Source organism: Pseudorasbora parva, chromosome 6 (genome assembly GCF_024679245.1).
Source record: "Pseudorasbora parva isolate DD20220531a chromosome 6, ASM2467924v1, whole genome shotgun sequence".
In the NCBI taxonomy this organism is placed as follows: Eukaryota; Metazoa; Chordata; class Actinopteri; order Cypriniformes; family Gobionidae; genus Pseudorasbora; species Pseudorasbora parva.
This window is the reverse complement of record NC_090177.1, coordinates 35,951,338-35,974,772: the sequence shown is the minus strand read 5'-3', so window position 1 is coordinate 35,974,772 and position 23,435 is coordinate 35,951,338. Positions and strand designations below refer to the sequence as shown.

Here is a 23,435-nt window from a genome sequence, read left to right as displayed (position 1 = left end):
AACTGAAATGTTTAATTAATTGATTAGTTGTTGGGTCAGGCTATTGCAGTCTAACTCTGTTAGTTCACCTCACCTCCTGATCCAAAACATTCTTTCTCTTGCAATTTCATATTTATCACGTTTGTTCTCCGCCTCTCGTGTCTTCGAGCTTCTCGAGACGTTAGCTGTCGACTCGTCTGTGTCTGACTCTGATCAGATCTGGGGGCTGGGCCGCCCGGACCGTGCGTGACACAGGTCCGGAAACAAAAATTATAGTTATTATAGTAATTATAGATTAGTTCTTACGAGTCTTTCGGGTTTGAGTCTTTCGTTCTTCCTGTTAGTCCCATAGAGTCTATGCTGTCAATAACGGAAACAGAAAAGATTAGTTTTTTTGATCGAGTCTCGGGTTTGAGTCGTTCGTTCTTTTGTCACGTGACTTGTCACCGTATTGAACACTAGTTCACAACCTTTTTAGTAAAAAGCACGTAGTTATTTAATTTATTTTTTATATTATTCTCAGTTAATATCAGACATATACAAATATGGGAAATATATTGACTATTTAAGTCTAACATCACAAATGCAATTAGACTAATTTTGAATCAACTGTGTGTGTGTGTATACACACACACACACACACACACACACACACACACACACACACACACACACACACACACACACACACACACACACACACACCACAAACACACCACACACACACCACACACACACACACACACACACACACACACACACACACACACACACACACACACACACACACACACACACACACACACAGCATGGGACTGACAGCAAGAACAAGAGACTCAAACTTGAGACTCAAAAGAACTAATCTTTTCTGTTTCCGTTACTGACAGCATATACTCTATGGGACTAACAGGAAGAACGAAAGACTCAAACCCGAAAGACTCGTAAGAACTGATCATTCGGAGATTCAGAGCTGATTCAGAGGCCATATGTTGCGTAATGCGCATGCGCGGTCAACACAAAATGAACGAATCACTCTCTGAGACAACTCGGTAGTCCCGAGTCATAATAAAGATTCATTCAAAATGAACGAATCGTTCATGAACGACACATCACTAATTAGCAGACAGTTGATGAATCGCAGGGTTTGGTTTACAAGATGAGGACATGACTGCAGCCGGTGATGAGGCTGAAACCAGCACATGTGAGAAGGCTTTGACTATTTCATTTTACTTAACATTATTTTATTTATCCGCTATATTGACAATACCTTTTTGAAGGATATTGGTTACTTATGGCCTTTTTGTGCACTTGAGCTTAACTGTGATGAGAGTTTGTAGACGTTTAAGAGGCTGTTCTGTCTACCTTGATTTATTGCAATATTGAGGTGTTCAGTTTTAATTTAGATTTTAGAAAATAAACATGATTTCTCATCTTACAAATCAATTGTTTCTTATTTTCACTGGTGCGTCTCTAAGGTGTTGAGGACTAGGGCATCGTTGAGCCTATACTCAAAGACTTTTACTCAAGTTGTGTTGGAATTGATGACTTGTAACTTGTAATGGAATCATTTTCACTGTAAGGAATCTGTACTTCAACTCAAGTATGGTGTTCAGGTACTCTTTACACCTCTGTTTTAGGAAGAGTTGAAGAATAGCAACCCACGTAACGTTGACATGATTGTGTGAGTTTATTTACGTGTTTTTTTTTTGCTGTTTTAATGTGGGTTAGTGACTCACTGGATAAGAAGTGTTGAGAGGAAGGTCCAAAATCCCTGTGTGCTTCCCGTAAGAGCTTTAACCTGTCCTCTACAGCCGCCTGGAGACAGAGAAAGAGAGAGAAAACAAAAGTTGGTTGCTAAATGGAATATCACAAACAAGCTGAAAAAAATGCATCAAAGGAAAGGAAAGGAAAGGAAAGGAAAGGAAAGGAAAGGAAAGGAAAGGAAAGGAAAGGAAAGGAAAGGAAAGGACAAGACAGGACAGGACAGGACAGGAAAGGAAAGGAAAGGAAATTGGGAAAAGAAAGGAAATTGGGAAAGGAAAGGAAAGGAAATTGGGAAAAGAAAGGAAATTGGGAAAGGAAATGAAAATGGGAAAAGAAAGGAAATTGGGAAATGAAATTGGGAAAGGAAATTGGGAAAGGAAAGGGAAATGGGAAGGGAAAGGAAAGGAAAATGGGACGGGAAAGGAAATGAAATGAAAGGAAAGGAAATGAAATGAAATGAAATGAAATGAAAGGAAAGGAAAGGAAAGGAAAGGAAAGGAAAGGAAAGGAAAGGAAAGGAAAGGAAAGGAAAGGAAAGGAGAAAATGAAATACGAGTATGCAGAGAACCTGTATGAAATAAATGAAAGGATTGACCTGTATGAAAGGACAAGACAGAAAAGGAAAAGAAGAGGAAAGGAAATAGGAAACAGGACAAGTTTAGGAACATGTAGAGGACTTGCCTGCATACGATCAGGAAGAGGAAGAATGGAAGAAGAATGGGAAAGGAAAGGAAATGAAAGGAAAGAAGGATAGGACTGTGCAAAGTACATGAACGAAGGAAGAGGAAGATGAAAGGAAGCGAACGGGAAATGAAGAGGAAAGGAAAGGAAACAGGAAATAGGAAAAAGGATCTGAGCATCCAAAGGGCTTGCATGAAGGAATAGTAAATGAAATAAGAAACAAGAAAAAAAGGATAGGAGCATGCAGAGGACTTGCATGAAAAGAACAAGAAGAGAAAGAAAGGTTGAAAAAGAAATGAAAGGAGTATGCAGAGGACATGCAAGAAAAGAATAGGAAGAGGAAAGGAAAATTAGAGGGATGAGTAAAAGAACTGTAAAGGAAAAGGAAAGGGACAGGAGTGGGCAGAGGACCTGCAGTAGTTTCCAGCGCATGTTGAGGTTGTCTAGCTGGCGGTTGGTGGTGGAGGACATCTGGACGTCCAGTGGGGTCAGCTGACCTGCCAGATCATTCACAGCTCGAACATCCTGTTTCAGAGGAGCAATCTCCTCACGGAACGCCTGGAACACACAGAAATAATCCCATTACCATCTTTATCTCTACATATCACCCAAACACCAATTTAAATAAATCATCAGCCGGAGCCTTTGGAAATGACTCATACAATGTGTGAGAAGTGCAACAGCGTCATGTAGGGTAAAACTATAAAAATAGCTTTAGGCAGGAAGATGATTGACTAGAATAATCCTAAAAGGAACAGTCACCATTTATCCACCCGTTGTGCTCTTCCGAACCAAAAAGATTATGTTTCTTCCATGGAAAATGTTAAACTGGATGTTCACATGGCACTTTTCCACACAATGGGGGTAAAAAAGAGCCCCTGTCAAGCTCCAAAAAGAACACGTCATTTGTAATACTTAGCTTTTTGCCATTTTTGGAGCCTGACGACTCCCAATTCATTGTATTGTTATTGTATAGAGAAGCATCCAGATAAACATGATCTTTAACACTCCACAGAAGACAGACAGACATTGAGGCTGAGTAACTGATGACAGAATTACAACGACTTGACTAAAATTGTAGGGTGCGTTCACACTTGTCATGTTTGGTTCGATTAAAACGAACCTTGGTGCGGTTGCTCGGTTAGTGTGGTTCATTTGAACATATGTGAACGCTGCCATCCGAACCCTGGTGCGCACCAAACAAGCGGACCGAGACCGCTAAAAAGATGGGTCTCGGTCCACTTCCAAACGAACTCTGGTGCGGTTCGATTGATATATGAACGCAACACGGACCAAAGACATGTAAACGAACCAAAAACAGGACGTAATGTCACTGTTTTGTAATTTCAGCTGATTTGACGACGTAGATAGATCAGTGTATCCAGAATGAGTAGAGGGCAAACGTGGAGCAACGAGGAGGTAAAGTGCCTCATCAATATTTGGTCCGATAAGCATGTTTAGAAAATGCTAGAAAAACTGCACAATAAGCATACCTGGTTCTTCTCATCAAAGGAGCTGTGTTGGCCATACAGACGACAGACCTACCGTCTCTTTCACAGCAGATCTTTGTTTCTGCAACGGAGGAAATCCTGATGCTGTTTTGAATATTTTGAAAATTATATGAGCTCCTCGTGAGTTCTCAGCTGGTAAAAATAACACCTTATACACCCATAAAATGATTGCGTTTAATCCAGTAGACAGCATTGTTTTGATTGTTTGGTAAGCTACGCCGTGAAATATTCATCATAAAAGCCAGGTTGTGACCGTACCCATATGCCTTTGGTTCGGTAACTTTAGGTTCGCTGTTAAACATGCCAGTGTGAACGCTGAGCGGACCAGGACTATATCTTTTGTTTTTGTTTTTTGGTCCGGACCATATGAGCCAAATGAACCAAACTACATGTGTAAACGCACCCTTATTGATATCATCCCTAATGACTAAGAGAGCTTGGTCTGGACTCATTGCCATTGGTTACACAGTAATGTGCTCACCGTTGTCCTCTCGATGTGATCCTGTAGGGAATCTATGAGGAGGTCTCCAACGGGTTGCCATCCTGCCTTGAGCTCCTCGGACTGGGCAAGACGCAGGTCCAGTTGGTCCATGGAGCTCTGGAGATCCTGGAGTTTATCTAGCGCTCTCTCCACCTGCTCTTGCCAGGTGCCCGCATGTCCCATCAGCCTCTCCCAGCGCTCACTCACCTCAGCGGTCTGCTTACGGATCGCCTTGGCCACCTGCTGGGCCTTCTCCTCCGGGGTCAGCTCTACGAAAAACCACAGACGCACACTCGTTTTAAGCTACGTCTTCACTCCAGTTGATCTCATTTTGGAGAAGCAAGTTCTAAAAAAGGTACATTTGGATTTTACAGGGCTAAAGCATATACAGATGCTCTGTCTCAAACTACAGAGGAGCCTTAAGGCCCATTCACACAAAGAACAATGACTAGGAATAATTACATTGACATCCAAATCAAAGGAAGATAACTTCAGAGAGTGCTGTAGATGTGGCATCTGCAACCTTTAATGCTTGAGCTCTTTAAATGAAATGTTCTCGGATTGGCTGTCAATGTTTTTTATCAGCGAAAAAAAAAGGGACGCTCCTCTTTGCCTGTTATCAATAACAGTTGCAGAAAAAATTACATTATAATGTCCACAAGTCAGTGTCAAAAGTACAATGAATTAAAAAAAAAATTGTGATTGTATGACAAAAGTTTGGACACCTTTTTGAGCATTTGTTTTGTGATTTTACCAGAACAAATAGTCTTTCTATACGCTGTAGCAGACAAATAGTCTGCTACAGCGTTAAGCGATAGATTGAAGAGCTCGTGTAAAGAGAGAACAGAGTATCCACACCACTGATAACAGCGGACAAGAACACTCAACATGATGGAAAAAAAAACAACACATTTCAGTGTCAGATCACCTCTTATTTAACAAACAAACCAAATGAATGCTCTGCTAGCCAACTGGATTGTGTTTCACTTGTATAATTTGGATATAAGATGTATAAGATGTGTTTTGGTCGGACCACAAGTAGAAAATGCTAAATACAGGTGGAAATGGGGTCTAAAATAGGGTCTTGTCCACTTTTGACCATTTCCAGAGATAGCCAGAAACCATCAAAAACCACATTAAAACAGGATTGCTTTTGTAGTGTAGATGCTCATGTGGGGTTGAAAGTGTTCAAACAGCCACAAAAGACCGTCTTACTCTTCACCTACTGACCTAAAGCGTGAAGATTATGGGACGCGCACTACCCAGACAGGTTTAAACTTTGTCGGCTGAAGACCAGAGTTTGGAACAAACGTCCCAAGCACAACATTCTCTCACCATTCCTGGGGCCGTATTCACAAATCATTTTATCTTAGCACTAAGAGTTCTCCTAAATAGCAGCAAAAAGTTCTTAGTTAAGAGTTTTCTCTTAAAACCTATTCACAAAGCTGCTGAGAGCACTTTTGACTAAGGAATAGAGAGAAGTCTTAAGCTAAGAGTGAAGGCCGGGTTGACCTTGTTGCTATCAAATGTCATCAGGCTTACTAACTAAACACAGTGATTGGCTGAAGCGGGGGGAGGCTCTGTTCGCGAGAGAAACATAATAAAAAGGCACACAGGAAACAAAAACCTTGAAAAATATATATACGATCCCACCAAATCCAGGGCAAATCACAGAGATGCCGATTCACGCAGGTTTAATATGATCACAGGACCGATTTATTGTGTTTAGCGAAATATGATAGGTCATTTGCGGGGGAATTTTTACTTTACAAATTACAGACATGGCCGATTCGCATGGGATTAAGATCGCAGACAACCTCTGCAATTATTACAAATCACACGAGGTCCCCAGGTAATACTAGTCCTGTGCGAATAGGGTTTAAGTGTCACTAATTGAGTACATGTTCAGCTAATTGTCAGCCTTTTACATGTCTTCATCTCGAGGGATGCATCCCACGCCACCCCGGCGACTCACTCTTGGCCCAGGACTCTGGGTTTGGGCTAAATTCACTGCTACTTGTAAACAGTGTAAACAGTTTAACAGTTGTACAAATGTAGGAGTCCTTAAATTAGTATTTACACGGCCATTTATTTTTAAGAGTTTCTCCTAAATCGGCAAGATAGGAGTTATTTTTAGCCTTAAGATGTTCTGTGAATACGGCCCCTGATTTCTAACACACACTCACAGCGTTCGGCTGGACTTGTGGTTGTCTAAGCAGAAACTAAAGCTGATGCCCTCAGTGTGTTTTTTCGTCATCTCCAGTCACGTTCATATGTAAATTATGCAAGCTTATTTCATCCATTAGATCGAAAGATCTGAAAAAGCCCATACATTTACATCAAAGTAGTGGTTGAAAGTGGAAAAACACCAGGTGTAAACAGGAATGTCTCCAACAAAACCATCCTAATACCAGGTGTAAATAGGACCAAATATTTGCAAAATATTTGGTCTGCGTTTACCTGAACTAGTTTTCTTGGGCCGATTGAAAACATTTTGGTTATGGTGCGAAAGCAATCCGAACCAACGAACCCCCAAACTAAGCTGTATCATAATGGAAGATGCATTATGTAAAAAGCAGCAGTGTCTGATTCTGTGGGTGAGCACATTAGTAACTGTTTATCGAATTACTTAATTAAAACCAAGCGCTCCTCTTCATCTTAACGTGTGTAGTTGCTCTTCTTCAAAAAATATGCACTGCAAGAATGCATTCCCGACAAAGCATTAATTCCTGCTCTAACTGATAAATGATATGTATGCGGCGGCAATCAAGGATTTATTTACTATAAATCCTTGATTGCCGCTGCATACATATTTATATATTATATATATATATATACATACACACACACACACACACACACACACACACACACACACACACACACACACACACACACACACACACACATATATATATAATTCCCTATTTCGGAACAAACTAAACAATCTACAGGTCGCAATAATTTACACTTTGGATGTTGAAAATAAAAACACTATGTGAACAAGTGTGTTCCATGACAAAGATTGTAGCAGTCACTAAGTATGTATTTTGATAATGGTAAAATAGTTTGATTTTACTAATTTGATGTGTACTCTTCTGATGTGGCTGTGATTTTGATCGCTTTTCCAGCATCTCGTAGCTTTGTTGCATCTGGTGTGGACAGACAAACTGCTTGTCCTGCTGGAATCGTATCACATGTGGCAATAACACAACGTTAGGATGATTCCATTAATCCAGATACATTTGAAAACGGCATTTTCATTTTAAAAACGCTTCCTGTGTCCAGGCTTGCGTTTTCCAAAAGATGCTCAAGCACATAGAACGCTCTGAAAATGCTTAACCCTCATACCCTCCCTCGCACCTTCCCTTGCGGGTCAAAATGTTTGAATAGATTCTAAATTAATTTAAAAAAAAATATCTTTAAATTACTAGATTTAATCAATAAATAATAATTAAATCGTAATATAAGCACATTCTTTACATTCTTAAATTCAAAATAACTCACCATTTCATGCATAACCCTTTTAATTCAGCTCAAAATATCTTACATTGGGCATCTTTGCCAGCCTCTTGTGAAAAAAAAAAAAAAAAAGCTGATATTTATGACTATCCCGCTGGGTCCTACCGGCAGTTCCTCAGTTCCTGCATTCAGATACACATGCAGACATTATAAAATCATTTTTTAGCATTTTTAATTTTTTATATGTGTACTGAAACAATCATTGCTCTTCATTCATTCCTAAGGGGGTCAAATTGACACTTGAGGGAAGAATTGGTTACTTTTTAAAATTTCAACCACAAAACTCCTCGGATCCAGTCAATTTCGTTTTGTGTGTATTAATGGTTTAAGTATGACTAAAGTCCTGAGGTCTTGGATCACTCTGATGAACACTGGATGAGGATGGGGTTAAATCACCATGCATAAAACAAGTTCACGAGCTGATACGGAGAGAGCAGACATAAAGTTCTCACGTTTTTCTTCTGATACAATCATTATATTAGCAAAATACTCCACCACTCAGTGTTGCGTCCAGGTCGATAATATGCATCACATGACTACACATGTAATGTCAATTCAAACACATAGTGTCGATGTGTTAACACTTAACACAGTCCACACTACAATGTGAAAATGACTTTTACAAATGTATCCATTTGGGAGAAGGTTTTCAAAAAAGCTCCGTCTTCATTGACAAAAGCGCTGGCTCAGTGGGGACGGAAAGCCAAAACGGAGAGAAAGGGATGCGTTTTAAAACAAAACGGCCTTAGAAGGCAGTATCATTTTACTACATACTGTCTGGAACGTATACCGTCTCTGCGTTTGGGATACACCTATGACCCCTAAAATGTTGCCAAATGGTCTGTTTTGTTCACCTCACATTTATATATATGACAACAATTTGCCTTGTCAGCTTTTCAACTTTTCCCCCATTGCAAAAGCCCATGTACCGAAGACATGCTTAGTGCGAGGTCACTCAAGAAAGTGTTTACTAATGAGTCCACTCAGCTAATGAGCTAAAGAGAGGGAGGTTTACAGACGACAGGAGGCAGATGTTTGGGCAATTTAGAAAGAGCCGAGGGCATGTCTACAGGCAGGTCTACAGCATTAACATCTGCTCTTTCATTCAGCTTCCAGGCTTTTTGAGGACGTGAGTAGACACTTTAGCTAATGTCACCGTCACAAACGGCAGGGCTGATTTCTCCATTCCACAAATGCTCACCTCTATCTTTCATCTTTATATTTCTGTTTCAGCCAAGCGAGAATCAATTTACAATTCAAATGCGTTCAAGCGTTTCTGGAAAGGTTTGGAATTCAATTAAGATCTGGGGGTTGAATGAAAATGAAAGTGACGGTTTCGCAGCGGCTTGTTTATGCTCATTTGATGACGAACTGCGGAACAGATTGCTTTACATTTTAAAACATACAGATCAATTTATAAAACATGCCTTTGCATGAACATTAGTTGTGTATGATTTTATCTCTGTAAGCTGCTCTGGCTGTGTGTTTGTGCAGGATGGGCAGAGCACATGAGTGGTTATCTTTTCAGATAGCAGAACTCTGTGCTTTGATCGCAGGGATAAGGGAAGATGGAAGTGCAGAGATCGCTCAAGGTCTCTGAATGGGAAATTGCTCTAGGTGTTTGGAGGGCACACACACACACACACATATACATACACTATATTTTGGCACAAGTTTTGGGATGCCTGCTTTTACATGCACATGAACTTTAATGACATCCCATTCTTAATCTGTAGGGTTTAATATGGAGTTGGCCCATCTTTTGCAGCTATAACAGCTTCAACTCTTCTATAAAGCCTTTCCACAAGGTTTAGGAGTGTGTTTATGGGAATGTTTGACCATTCTTCTAGAAGTGCATTTGTGAGGTCAGGCACTGATGTTGGATGAGAAGGCCTGGCTCTCAGTCTCCGCTCTAATTCATCCCAAAGGTGATCTATCGGTTGAGTTCAGGACTCAGGCCAGTCTTGTTCCTCCACACCAAACTCGCTCATCCATGTCTTTATGGGCCGATGTTTTGTGCACTGGTGCGCAGTCATGTTGGAACAGGAAGGGGCCATCCCCAAACTGTTCCCACAAAGTTGGGAGCACAAAATGCTGAAGCATTAAGAGTTCCTTTTACTGGAACTAAGGGGCCAAGCCCAAACCCTGAAAAACAACCCATAATCCCTATCCACCAAACTTTAACCGTGGCACAATGCAGTCAGGCAAATACTGTTCTGTTGGCAGCCGCCAAACCCAGACTCATCTATCAGATTTCCAGACAGAGAAGCGTGATTGGTCACTCCAGAGAACATGTTTCCACTGCTCTAGAGTCCAGTGGCGGCCTGCTTTACCCCACTGCATCCGATGCTTTGCATTGCACTTGGTAATGTAAGGCTTGGATGAGCTGCTCGGCCATGGAAACCCATTCCATAAAGCTCTCTACACACTGTTCTTGAGCTAATCTGAAGGCCACACAAAGTTTAGAGGTCTATAGCTATTGACTTGCTATTGAATTGGGGACTTCCGTGCACTGTGCGCCTCAGCATGCGCTGACCCCGCTCTGTGATTTTATGTGGCCTACCGCTTCGTGGCTGTTGTTCCCAATTGCTTTAACTTTTATTATAACACCACTAACAGTTGACTGTGGAATATTTAGTAGTGAGGAAATTTCACGAATGGGCTTATTGCACAGGTGGCAACCTATCACGGTACCACACTTCAATTCACTGAGCTCCTGTGAGACCCATTTTTTCATATTTGTAGAAGCGTCTGCATGTCTAGTGCTTGATTGTATACACCAGTGGCCATGGAAGTGATAGGAACACCTGAATTAGATGATTTAGAGGGGTGTCCCAATACTTTTGGCAATATAGTGTATATAAATTACTCATAGCAGAGCTATACAGGTGGTGCTGGGGAAGGAGAGGGCTTCTTAAAGAGCACTGCAACTACTAAAGAAAATGCTACCAGATTATTTGAAGGTTGAGTTGATTGGCTACTGAGAGAATGATATGCAGACAGAGATAAGGATCTATCAGCCTGCGCCATCTAGAGTTTCATGACAGAACTTTGTATTTATCTGGTCTTAATATATCTTCGCATTGTAAATCCATGGAACTCTAAACTCATATGGAAGCTGGATGACTTCCTTTATTCTGTGGATCACAAAAGATGATACCCCCCCATCCCCCTCCTCCTTTCACAGTTAAAAGAAAGTTTGGGCAGTGACACACCATGCCAACAGATAATGCTGGGCCGTTCGAGCTAATATAATGTTAATATAATTATTGTCTGAGGTTTGCCCAATTCAGTACGTTGAATTGGTGTCAGCACCGTCAGTAGGGGAAAACAATCTGATTGGCTGTTCAGTTTAGATAATGAGTCGAGCAAGAGAATAAAAGCTGAAAGCGAGCAAAGAAGTCAAGACATCAAAGACAGAAGGCTGTTCTAATGTTACGCCATCTTACCTGAGCATTCCAGTGCACAAATATTTTCATAACAACATGAGCCGACTGGAATGAAGAACGTGATCAGCATGACTGACATATTTGTATTCGTATGCTTTACTTCAATGAGCTCATTGTTTCAGGCTTAAATAAATACACTGTTTATATGAATACATTGTTAGCTAACTGAGTGATGTCTATATGTCCATTTCTGAAATACATAACTTGGACACAGACACCTCTGATAACATTTAGTTTCACAGGCTAGTTAGAAGTCGGCTTGAGTCTTTCAAGCACAGCTTTTCGTCCCAGATGGAGCTGATGTGAGGCGACAACACAGGCTTAAGTGAAATCTTAATCGCTAAAAACCTGCTACAGCACACCTCTCCTCAAGCAGCCACATAATTTGAAATGTCCTTCATGTAAACGGTTCGAGAAGAGTTATGCAGCAAAGTTTAATATGTAGACTTAAAGTTTGCTCAAACTATTAACTCTCAGTGTATGTGCAGCAGTAATAGTTCTGCTTGCCTTAGCAAACACTTTCTGCTCTAGATGACTTTGCCATTTTCTGAAATACAGAAAACATTGAGCTTCAGGAAGTTGAAAAGTGGAAATAGCCTGCAGTCTCTGATCTGCCAATTAACCCGGTTTCAGTGGACTCCTCCTAAACGCTTGCTGGAACATGTGCGCATGCGTACATGCTCGTACGCACTCACTCTGCAGCTCTTCTTCTATCTGATAACTTATGTCTGATGTTTGCCCTAAATTAGCTTTTCAAGCGAGTCCCAGCGGAAGTGTCCAGAGAGCTGGGGAACTTTGCAGACATCAAATATTGCAGTTAAGAGCGTGTTGACAGGAGGTGTCCGACTTATCAGAGAGTCACTTACATCAAAGAGTATCCCTTAGAGAGTGTCAAAATAAACTCTGCTGGTCTGAGTGGTGTGTGTGTGTGTGTGTGTGTGTGTGTTTCTGTGTTCATGTTTTTCTATCCCGGTGGGGACTTCAACCTGAATGCAACACAGCCTCATGGGGACTTGTGTCACCGTGGGGACCTACATTGAGGTTCCCATGAGGAAACAAACTTATGAATCATACAGAATGAGTTTGTTTGAAAATGGTTTAGTGTAAGGGAAGAGAATATACAATTTGTACAGTATAAAAAACATTATGCCTATGGAGAGTCCCCACAAAGATAGTAAACCAGACGTGTGCGTGCGCGCATGTGTGTGTGTGTTGTTCTGATACTGGCCCCAGTTTTCTGAAAACATTTCATTTATTGTAAAAGTTGCCACAAAAGAGCACATTGATCTATCACTATACATCTGGGAGGATGGTAGTACCAAAGAAATAATGGGCTCTCACCAGTTTTGGGTTGCAGGTTCTTGCGTGGCTCTTCGGGACCTTCGATAGGCTGGTCGGCCAAAAACATGTGTGCCTGATCCAATGTGCTGAGTACTAAATGCTCACGCTCCTTAAGGTCCGCCCTCAGAGCCTAAAAAAAACCCACAAACCATTATGATCACATTACAACCTGTCAATCAATACTGTCATTAACAGAGCTTAATTATGGAAAACAGCAGAACAGGAATAAGACAAAAATCTGGTGGAAAAACAATTACCATTAGGAAAACAGTCAACCAATAAACAAGGAGATGAATGGATGTGTGGGTGGGTGAGCTGATGGATGGATGGATGGATGGATGGATGGGTGGGTGGATGGGTGGATGGGTGGATGGATGGATGGATGGGTGGGTGGGTGGGTGGGTGGATGGATGGATGGATGGATGGATGGGTGGGTGGGTGGGTGGGTGGATGGATGGATGGATGGATGGATGGGTGGGTGGGTGGGTGGATGGATGGATGGATGGATGGGCTTGTAGTGGGTTTGAGTTAAGAAAACCTTTGTGTTACAAGTCCAACTCTCTAACGACAGACAGACAGACAGACAGAGATAGATGGATAGATGGATAGATGGATAGATAGATAGATAGATAGATAGATAGATAGATAGATAGATAGATAGATAGATAGATAGATAGATAGATAGATAGATAGATAGATAGATAGATAGATAGATAGATAGATAGATAGATAGATAGATAGATAGATTTCAAGCACTCTTAGATGTCAAACTAGGCATTTCCGCAGGGTCACGCGCAAATTAGCCAAACTAATAGCCGTTCCCTAACTCAGACAAAACTAATTCCTGCCTTTGGGCAGCACAGGAGTTCTGTACACACACACACACTTTAAATGAATAGCCAAATCTCAACGGAGAGGAAAACTGGATTACCACTCCTCTGATAGTTGGGCCCTTAAGGCTCGATTGGAGAGCAGGGTCACGTCCCCCTTCCACACTTCTGAAACGGTCGTTAAATAGAGCCGCAGGAAGTGATAAGCCTTTTAATTACATCCTGCTACAGTAAACCTAGCGAGCACCAGCCGCACATTAGAGGCCCGGATGAGGAGAGAGAGGAAGAGGAGCGGTCCATTAAACAGCATTACTGAGACGTTAAGGGTCGAAATTAAAGAACAATAAAGATTAGAGTAAAATGGACAAAGAGGCACATGTGAGGTCAAAGAAGAGCATCACGTATGAGTATGTGCAGCTGATACACAGAACTTGTATTTCCCTATTAGTCAACAAACTCAGATAAGGAAGTAAACTAATGAATATCACCTGCATTTCCCCCTCAGTGTTTCAGCTACGGCTGCATTAAACAGCCAATATACCCACAGCTGTGGTTGCACATCAGCTCAATTCAATATTATTGTGTCGAGTTGTGATATGCCCTGACAACCATAAAAATCATAATACTTCTTAAAAATAAGTTCATGATGCTTTGCTTTTCTGCATTTCTGCATGTTTTCCCCTTTTTTTGTGAGTGATCACTGATAGCCCAAAAAATATATTTCACAGTTAAATGCTAGAAACTTAAACAGCCTAATGTCGTTTTATTAAAGGGTTAGTTCGACAAAAGATGGAAATGCTGTCATCGTTCAGATATAAACACTAATGTCTACAGTAGAGCAAAACAGAGAAAATCACCTTAAGAAAGTAACGTCGCTTCAAATCACCATTGTATCGATTACATCGTAACACCAGCAGGTGGTGACAAGAGATACAATGATGAGAAAAAATGTTTGTCATTGAATCATCCACTCAGATTCAATCGAAATACTCTGATTAATCCAAAATTAAAACAGTTAACAAATGAATCATTTATTAAATGAGACTCAGCCAGTAATGAAACAAATGGCATCTTTATGAGTGAGTCACTGAATCATTCATTCATTCATTCATTCATTCATTCATTCATTCATTCATTCATTCATTCATCCATCCATCCATCCATCCATCCATCCATCCATCCATCCATCCATCCATCCATCCATCCATCCATCCATCCATCCATCCATCCATCCATTCATTCAATAGATTTGTTCAAAAACACAGAATCATCCAGTAATGAAACAAATGAGCAGGTGAGCGAGTCATTGAAATAGACTGCAGCACTTAATATTTTGTCAGAACCTCTAATGATTTATTTAGTTGTCTATTGAGATTCATGGGAGAATCGCAATCTCTATTTGAAGAAAAAAAAACAACAACAAAAAAACATTGTGATTCTAAAATTTTCCAGAATCATGCAGCTCTAATTCATATAGATATCTTGTAACAATGTCTTTATGAAATTTTGAAGCTCGAGCTTTGGTTGCCTCGATTTTCAAATGATCATGTGTTTTGAAGATCCATAAAAGTCTTTTGGGTAAGGAAAGTATATATATATATATATATAATGCAATTTGGGGTGAAGTGATGGCCCTTAAAGTTGAAACATACTTTAGTAAACAATCTTCTGACATCCCGACAGACAAAAAAAAAAGAAAAGAAAAATGGATGGCTCTTTCATTTCTTCCCCTTTTCACTAAGATGATGACTGTTTCCACTTTTAAAGCCAAAAAAGCATCACTCTATCATCAGTGCTCTTTCTGAGCTCTTAAAACACTTTTGGCGGACACAAACAGCCAAACACAAAAGGGCACACACACACACACACTCGCAGTACTAAATGGCACATAATGAATAACCTCTGTGGTGAGAGTGAAAGACCATTGAAAACTATCAAGTGGCAAACAACTCGGCACATCTGAACGCCTCTAAAAGACTTCCAAACAAGCTTGTTTTTGGGGGCGATGAATGTGGAGAGAGTGAGAGACTGTATTGTCTGTCAGTTGTAGCAGCATATTGCCCTTGAGAGACTGAAGCTCGTGTCTAAGATGCTGGAATTAAGCCAAAGTGCCATTTATCTCTATAGCAACGCACAGCGTCATAGCAACAATAATCACCTCACCGCTGCTCTCTTCAGTCAAAAAATGTCACCCTCAATTTTTTATCGAACTAAATGAACAACGTCTTTATAAGTCACAGCGCTCCAGGTTCAATTCAAAGGAGGCATCGGTGGCATGCCGTCGATTACCAAAGACAAACAAACAGAAAACGCATCCTTCAGTAAAGCTCTCGAGGTTGTAAGTGTAAGTGAGGAAGATTAAAAACCAAAAAAGCTTGTTAAAACTTTTATATTAAATCATCTAAACAAAATGTGCTATTTGAAAATATTGGAGCTACATTTCTAGTTTATGTGTATTTTGTTGCTGCTTTCAAGACCTCACAAGAAAAATTGTTCAATTTCATCACGTCTATTAAAAAAAAAGTCCTCATAAAACATGAAAACACAACACCACAAACGTTTGGGGAAAACCGTGTGAACTGATAAAGAAAAGCATTCTTTATTAAAGACTTAGGCCCTGATCACAGAATGCGTTTTTGCAGGGAGAGGCGCGTTTCGGTTGGCAGAGAGCGTTATGCGCACTGCTTATGCGTTTAACCGCTTTGCTGCGCCTCACGTTTTTGAAGGAGCGCTCCGAACACATGAAGTTGAAAAAAAGTCAACTCTGAGTGGAAAAGCGTCCGACGTCATTGCGTTTATTTTCTGTTGTCCAATCGATTGAATGGAGAGGTGGGCCTTCTGTTGTGTTTTGACTGACAGTACAGGTGATTCGGGGGTTGCCCAGAAACATAAAAACAAACGCAGAGCACTGCCCTTTTCTGAATGAAAAAACGCCAACCAAAAAAGGCAGTGCAGTGCGCCTCGCGTTTTCGAACCTGAACAACGCTTTCTGTGTGATCGGGGCCTAATAAGGCTGCTTTCACACTTGGTATGATTGCCTGGACTGAACCCGAGTTGGATTGCTCCCCCCCCGAAGACAACGCCGAAGACAAGCAGAAATTAGATATATGAGCTCTCTGCTTGCAGTGTGTCAGGCACGCTTGTCAGGTAAATGAGTGAAACACACAAACATACACTTTTATCAAATCACACGTAATTAATAACGGTTCACTTCCATGATTTAGTACAAACCCCAGACCACCTTTTTAAGTAGACTCAGGTACGGTTCGGGAGACGGCGTTCACATCATCCAAACGAACCGAACTCTGACGTCAATCGAACCCGGGTGCGCACCAGAAGTGCTAGTGTGAAAGCACCTTAAATGGCACAAAACTGTTTTCAACTAAACCGTCAAACCTTTTTATACACTCTGGTTGTTCAAAAATGGGACCTGAAACGCGATTCAAAGTTTTTGAAAACCCTACCTACAGAAACACGATTGAGAAAATCATCATGCGCATGCAAATGACGTGTTCAGTAAGTCAGTCTATAGGCGCTCAGAGTTTCTTATCAAAGCGGCATCGCCAACTACTGGCCTGGCATGAATAATACAGCATGTGTAGTTGTTTTCAAAGATCTGTATGAATGGGGATCGTTTTGACAAAATTGTCGCCTGTGCGTGAAAACGTTTCAGTTTTTAGTGCATCATAGTCATGTAGACGTACCCTAAATGGCTAGAAAACTTTAAATTCATCCATCTGTCAGATTGTTGAATGGCTTCATACAGGAGAAGCAGACAGTTTAAAATATGTTTTAAAGTTTTAAATATGGATATTTTTCTTACACAATCCCATCGATTCGCTTCAGAAGGCCTTTATTAACCCCCGGAGGCGTATGGATTACTTTTATGATGGATGAATGCACTTTTTTGGGCTTCAAAATCAAGACCATCATTCACAGCCAGGACATTTTTAATATAACTCTGATTGTGTTCGTCTGAAAGAAGAATGTCATATACACCTAGGATGGCTTGAGGGCGAGTAAATCATGGGGTAATTTTCATTTTTTGGGTGAACTATCCCTTTAAGTGTCTTTCATCTTTTTATTGCCTGCATAAATCTCCAGGGTGAATCGCCAGTGAAGTCGTATTAGTCATAGTGAGGTCCTTCTTTCCTGCCGCAGGTCAGAGAAAAGTCTGAGGCCTCGGGCGGCTTTAATCAGTCCGAGGATTCAAGACCAAACGATCAGGATAAATCACACAGATCATGCCATTATTGAACAGAGCCCAGAAAAATAACAGCAATCAGAGCTAAGACAGTTTCCAACTTTCTTTTAAAGTCATTATTTCTCTTCTTGGGTACCCAGACAGACAGAAAAAATAAAAGTTACAGTGATGTGACTAATGCAGCATGAGTTTCATGAAAGATTAGAAACTGTGTGCACATAAATTTCAGTCTGTTCTTCGCATTAATCTATCAGAAGACTAAATAGCAGAGGCTTTTGAACTACTTTTATGCTACATTTATATTGCTTTATTGTCCTTTCTGGAGCTTGACAGCACTTGGTCACTGTATGGACAAAGAGCAGTGGGGAAAAATATGGCTTGAGTATAAATGACAGTTTTCTTTTTCTGTGTGAATTATTCCATTAAAACTTTGATAAAAAATTAAAATATTTGACATTACATAAGTCATTTGTCCTTGTAACAGTCAAAAGCTTTTTAGTATTACAACCTATATCACAAAAAATAACACACTCTCAGCTTTTTAGAGGACTTTCCTAAACGGTGATTGATAGTTTTAATTATGGCCGCAATAAAGGAGGCTTTTCTATTGGATAATTAGATGTATGATTAATAAACACCATTACTGAGACATAAAGATGAACCAGAAGAACCGTCCTCAAGTACTCCAATTTTATCGCTAATAATCAAATGAATGCAGAGTGGGTAAATTACACATGAATATGCTAATAGACACCCGCCACACATAGACATATTCAATATCTATAAAATGAAGATAAACTAGTGTTTTGTACAGCAGCTAAGAGGGAAAAAAAAAAAGTAATAATGGTCTAACATATTATATATATATATATATATATATATATATATATATATATATATATATATATATATATATATATATATATATATATATATATATACATACACACACACACACACACACACACACAAATGTACTGGGCAACTGACATCCAATAATATACATGTGTGTGTACAGTGTATAATTATTACATATATTTCAATATACACTCATTGATGAATAAATATTTTGTATATAAATATAACATTTTATACACATAACATTTATTTAAATTTGTCAACCCTGTTATTATTATTTTGTTAATGGGAAATGCTGTAAATTAGTACAGTAAAAAGTAAAGTATTTCTAAAAACTCTTCTAGAAAGTGTCCTTTTTTTGTCAGATGGATCACACTCTGATATTACTTGGACCTTATACACAATGTCAAGCCTTTTACCATTATTTTGATTCATAAGCAGATCCTTAAAAATGTTATGGAAATGCCAGCACCAAATTATCTTTCTAACAAGCACCTTCAAGCTTTGAGCACAAGGCCTGTGCAAACTACTGTGAAAACTGTGTAAATTAAATTAGAGTGTCAACCATGTTACCTTTCTAAATGCATAATTATATCACAACATATATTCATTGATATATTAACATAAATATATGAATTTAGTCTGAGATTACACAATGTAATTAAAGCGTATACATGATTTTATTTAATATTAAAAGTCATACAAAGATGCACTTTGAAAATAGCCTTTTCAAAATGGTTTCCATTTCATCTAATGACCTCAATTAATCTTGGAATAAAGGTCATTCGGATCGACGCGTCTCTCTAACTGGCTCAGCGTCTTTATCGCTGGAAGTTTTCAGACAGACAGTGTGTTCGGCTCTTCTAAGTCTCTCAGACCTCACACAAATTATTCATTTTCACTTCCATCTCGCGTTTTGGGGCGCTCTATCCTGGTCGCCCGCTTGGCACGGCACACTAATCAGCCGTGGCTTGTTCAAAAGGCCTGCCGTTTTGTACCCACGCGGCTAAAGCTCTTACCAGGGCAGCCGGCTCAAAGACAATCTATTATAAAAGCCGAGAAAAAGATGAGGCAGCGAGAGAGAGAGAGAGAGGCAGAAAGTCAAAATGGGGGGCAATCTTTCTCTTCGCTCAAGAGAATCATTAGTCAAACTGTCTGAGAAAAAGAGAGAGAGATAGAGAGAGAGAGAGAGCATATAACCAAACTGTCACAGACTCGTTACAGTTTCAACCTTCCTGCCACCTTCCCATAATTCCCTGCGGTTGTTGTGTCTGGTGTGTTCTCAGCACTGTAGGTATTCCTACATCAAACAGCAGAAAGAAGCCAGGAAATGGCCAGAGTATGCCATTAAACACGCCACAAAACCTCCTTAAACAGGTCTGAATTGTAAATTGTCTTAATCATCTCTGGATATGTGTATGTAAACATTTTTTAAAAATTTGATCCTGATTACAATGTTTTCGATTAAAGGTGAGACGGTAAACGATCTGATTGTTCTGTTCAAGCCTGCTATCACCTTGATTACTGTCATTATCACACAGACAGTTAATGACACGGTTTGGTGATTTGTTATTTCGGTGACATGCTGTACACAAACTCTGTGACACATGATCCAAACACATGATCAGAACTGCCCAATATAATGATTTAACAGAGTAGCATAAACAGTCTAATATTCCCTGCAGGGTAATCTGATGAGATAATGAAATGCCTGAGAATGGAGGAAAAAAAAAATATGTTGAAGGTAATAAGCTTTAACGGAGAGACAAAATGAGAGTAGATTAAAGGGGACAAGAGGAGATTCGATGAATGGAGAGAAGAGGAAAGGAGACAAGGTGAGGGATGAAAGGAGGCGAGTGGAAACGAAGAGACCACACGATAAGAGAGGAGAAGAGACAGAGACAAAGAATAGTGAGGAAAAGAAAGGAGACTAGAGGTGGGTAGATTAAAGGAGACAAGATGAGAGGAGACAAAATGAGAGCAGACAAGATAAGAGAGGACAAGTAAATCAAAAGAGATGAGAGCAGAGGAGACAATATGAGAGATGAAGTAAGATGAGAGAAGACGAGGAGATTAGACGAGAAGAGACGAGAAGAGACGAGATGAGAGGAGACAATGTGAGAGGTAGGAGATAAGAGAGGACAAGTTGATCAAAAGAGACAAGAGGAGAGGAGACAAGATGAGAGGAAACGAGAGGAGATGAGATGAGACGAGAGGAGATTAGAGGAGACGAGACGAGACGAAAGGAGATGAGGGGAGACAAGAGGAGACAATAGAAGATTAGACAAGAGTGGAGAAGAAAGGAGATGGGAGAAAATGAGAGAAGACGAGACAAGAGAAGACAAAGAGGAGATGAGAAGAGAGGAGACAAGATAAGAGAAGGCAAGTTGATCACAAGAGACAAGATGAGAGGAGACGACAGGAGAAGAGAAGACAATATAAGATTAGATGAGAGATGAGAGGAGAGGAGACAAGAGGGGACAAGATAAGAGTAGATGAAAGGAAAAAAAGAGGAAACGAGAGCAGACTAGATAAGAGGAGATACTAGTAATGAGAGGAGATGAGAGAAGATAAGAGGAAACAAGAGGAGATGAAATGAGACCAGAAGAGAGGAGAAGACAGGAGAGGAGAGGACCAGATGAGAGTAGATCAAAAGACACAAGAGAGAAGATAAGATGAGAGATGAAAGGAGAAGAATAGATCAGATGAGATGACCGAAGAGTATATGAGAGGAGACAAGAAGAGATGAGACAAGACGAGAGGAAGCAATATGAGACGAGATGAGACGAGACGAGACGAGAGGAGGCAAGACAAGAGGAGATGAGACAAGACGAGAGGAGGCAAGACGAGAGGAGGCAAGACGAGAGGAGGCAAGACGAGACAAGAGGAGGCAAGACGAGACGAGGCAAGACGAGAGGAGGCAAGACGAGAGGAGAGGAGGCAAGCCGAGACGAGAGGAGAGGAGGCAAGACGAGAGGAGAGGAGGCAAGAAGAGAGGAGAGGAGGCAAGAAGAGACAAGATGTGACCAGACGAGAGGAGGGGAGGCAAGACGAGAGGAGGCAAGACGAGACAAGAGGAGGCAAGATGAGAGGAGAGGAGGCAAGACGAGAGGAGGCAAGAAGAGACAAGATGAGACAAGACGAGAGGAGGGGAGGGGAGGCAAGACGAGAGGAAGCAAGACGAGACAAGAGGAGGCAAGACGAGAGGAGAGGAGGCAAGACGAGAGGAGGCAAGATAGCAGTGAGTCAATTTAAGAAAGAGGAGGCAATCTTAGACTTTGAGCCTGTGGTTGTGTTAGCGTTGCGTGTGCTCTCACCGTGCAGTGGTTCTGCTGCTGCAGGAGTGTGGGCACGTCTCCTCCGATGGGCATCTGTTTGTTCAGCTCTTCATCCTTCACACTGATCCAGCGGCCCAGTTCCTCCAGTACTGACAGAAGCCTGTTCCAGCGCTCAGCACTGGCCTCCAGGTGAGCCCTGCACGTTTAAACATCCATTTAAATAATACAAACATTACTACTAGATTATAACGTTAGATTAAGAATACATGAAGATTTTCCTACAAATACAGACTTTCTCTGCACAAAATGAGTACAACAGGTGAAACTGTGTGTGTAAATGCAGATTAGTTTGATAGTTCTGCTTAAATTTGCAACTTAAAATAGATGTGTGCAAACTCTAAAATGTACAGCAGCAATTCAGCCATGAAGCGGAAAACCACATGAAGCCAAAGAGTGGGGTCAATGACTGATGAGGCCTATGGTGCGTAAAAGTGACCAACGCTCAGCTGACTCCAAAACTTCCACTGGCACAAAAACTGTGTGGCGGGAGCTTCACGGAATGGGTTTCCATGGCCGAGCAGCTGCAGGTAAGACTTACATTACGAACTATAACGTCAAGCGTTTGATGCAGTTGTGTAAAGCACGCCACCACTGGACTCTGGAGCAGTGGAGACGTGTTCTGTGGAGGGATGAAACATTTCTCCGTATGGCATTCTGATGGGTGAGTCAATCCAGTGCAGTGTGATTAGCCCAAATACCTTAGTGGAGTGAAGTGTTCATTTAAGTGTCTGACGGAAATTTCACGCTTCTTACAATATTTATCAGCTCTTGAAGCAACAAAATATTGACAAATGATAATGTCGGTCCTACTTTATCAATTCAAGTCCGAATCTGATCCGGAAGATGCAGGACCAAGCTGTTCAATTAACGATGCCAGCGCCACTGGACCACAAAGTACCAGATTGGCAAGTTTGCATTTGTTATCGTAGAAATGACAAAGATGCAGAAATGGTCTGTGCTCTCTCTCAGGTGGTAAAAATGTGTCCGAAAAAAGTCCTCCGAAAAATTGGGTTGAATATTTGCGTTGTACTGTTCTGAACAGACTGTTTTCTAATTGTGCCCTGTTTGGGAAGGCCAGAAAAAGTAGTTTGGCTTTCACGACGGAAAACACAGCGTCTCCACGATATGGCAGCGCTGGTGACAAAAAGTACTACAGCTAATATGTAGTACTACAGCTAAGTAATTCAACTCTTCTGGGAAGGCTTTCCACAAGGTTTAGGAGTGTGTTTATGGGAATTTGACTTTTGGGGCACTTGTGAGGTCAGGCACTGATGTTGGATGAGAAGGCCTGGCTCTCAGTCTCCGCTCTAATTCATCCCAAAGGTGATCTATCGGGTTAAGGTCAGGACTCTGTGCAGGTCATGTTGGAACAGGAACGGGCCATCCCCAAACTGTCCTCACAAAGTTGGGAGCACGAAATTGTCCAAAATGTCTTATGTTAAAGCATTAAGAGTTCCTTTTACTGGAACTAAGGGGG

The 23,435-nt window shown here is 40.8% G+C and overlaps 1 protein-coding gene across 7 annotated transcripts in view; it reads right to left on the bottom strand.

Moving 5' to 3' along the window:
* Positions 1–23,435, bottom strand: part of LOC137078947 (utrophin-like) — a 303,830-nt gene that overhangs the window by 84,018 nt on the left and 196,377 nt on the right. For all 7 annotated transcript variants that reach the window (XM_067446798.1, XM_067446802.1, XM_067446800.1 and 4 more), the window contains 5 exons: positions 21,938–22,094; positions 12,729–12,858; positions 4,417–4,685; positions 2,836–2,982; positions 1,716–1,794 (listed from right to left, as the gene is read on the bottom strand). In XM_067446798.1, the coding sequence (XP_067302899.1) occupies positions 1,716–1,794; positions 2,836–2,982; positions 4,417–4,685; positions 12,729–12,858; positions 21,938–22,094 (782 nt within the window). The remainder of the gene's footprint in view (positions 1–1,715; positions 1,795–2,835; positions 2,983–4,416; positions 4,686–12,728; positions 12,859–21,937; positions 22,095–23,435) is intronic.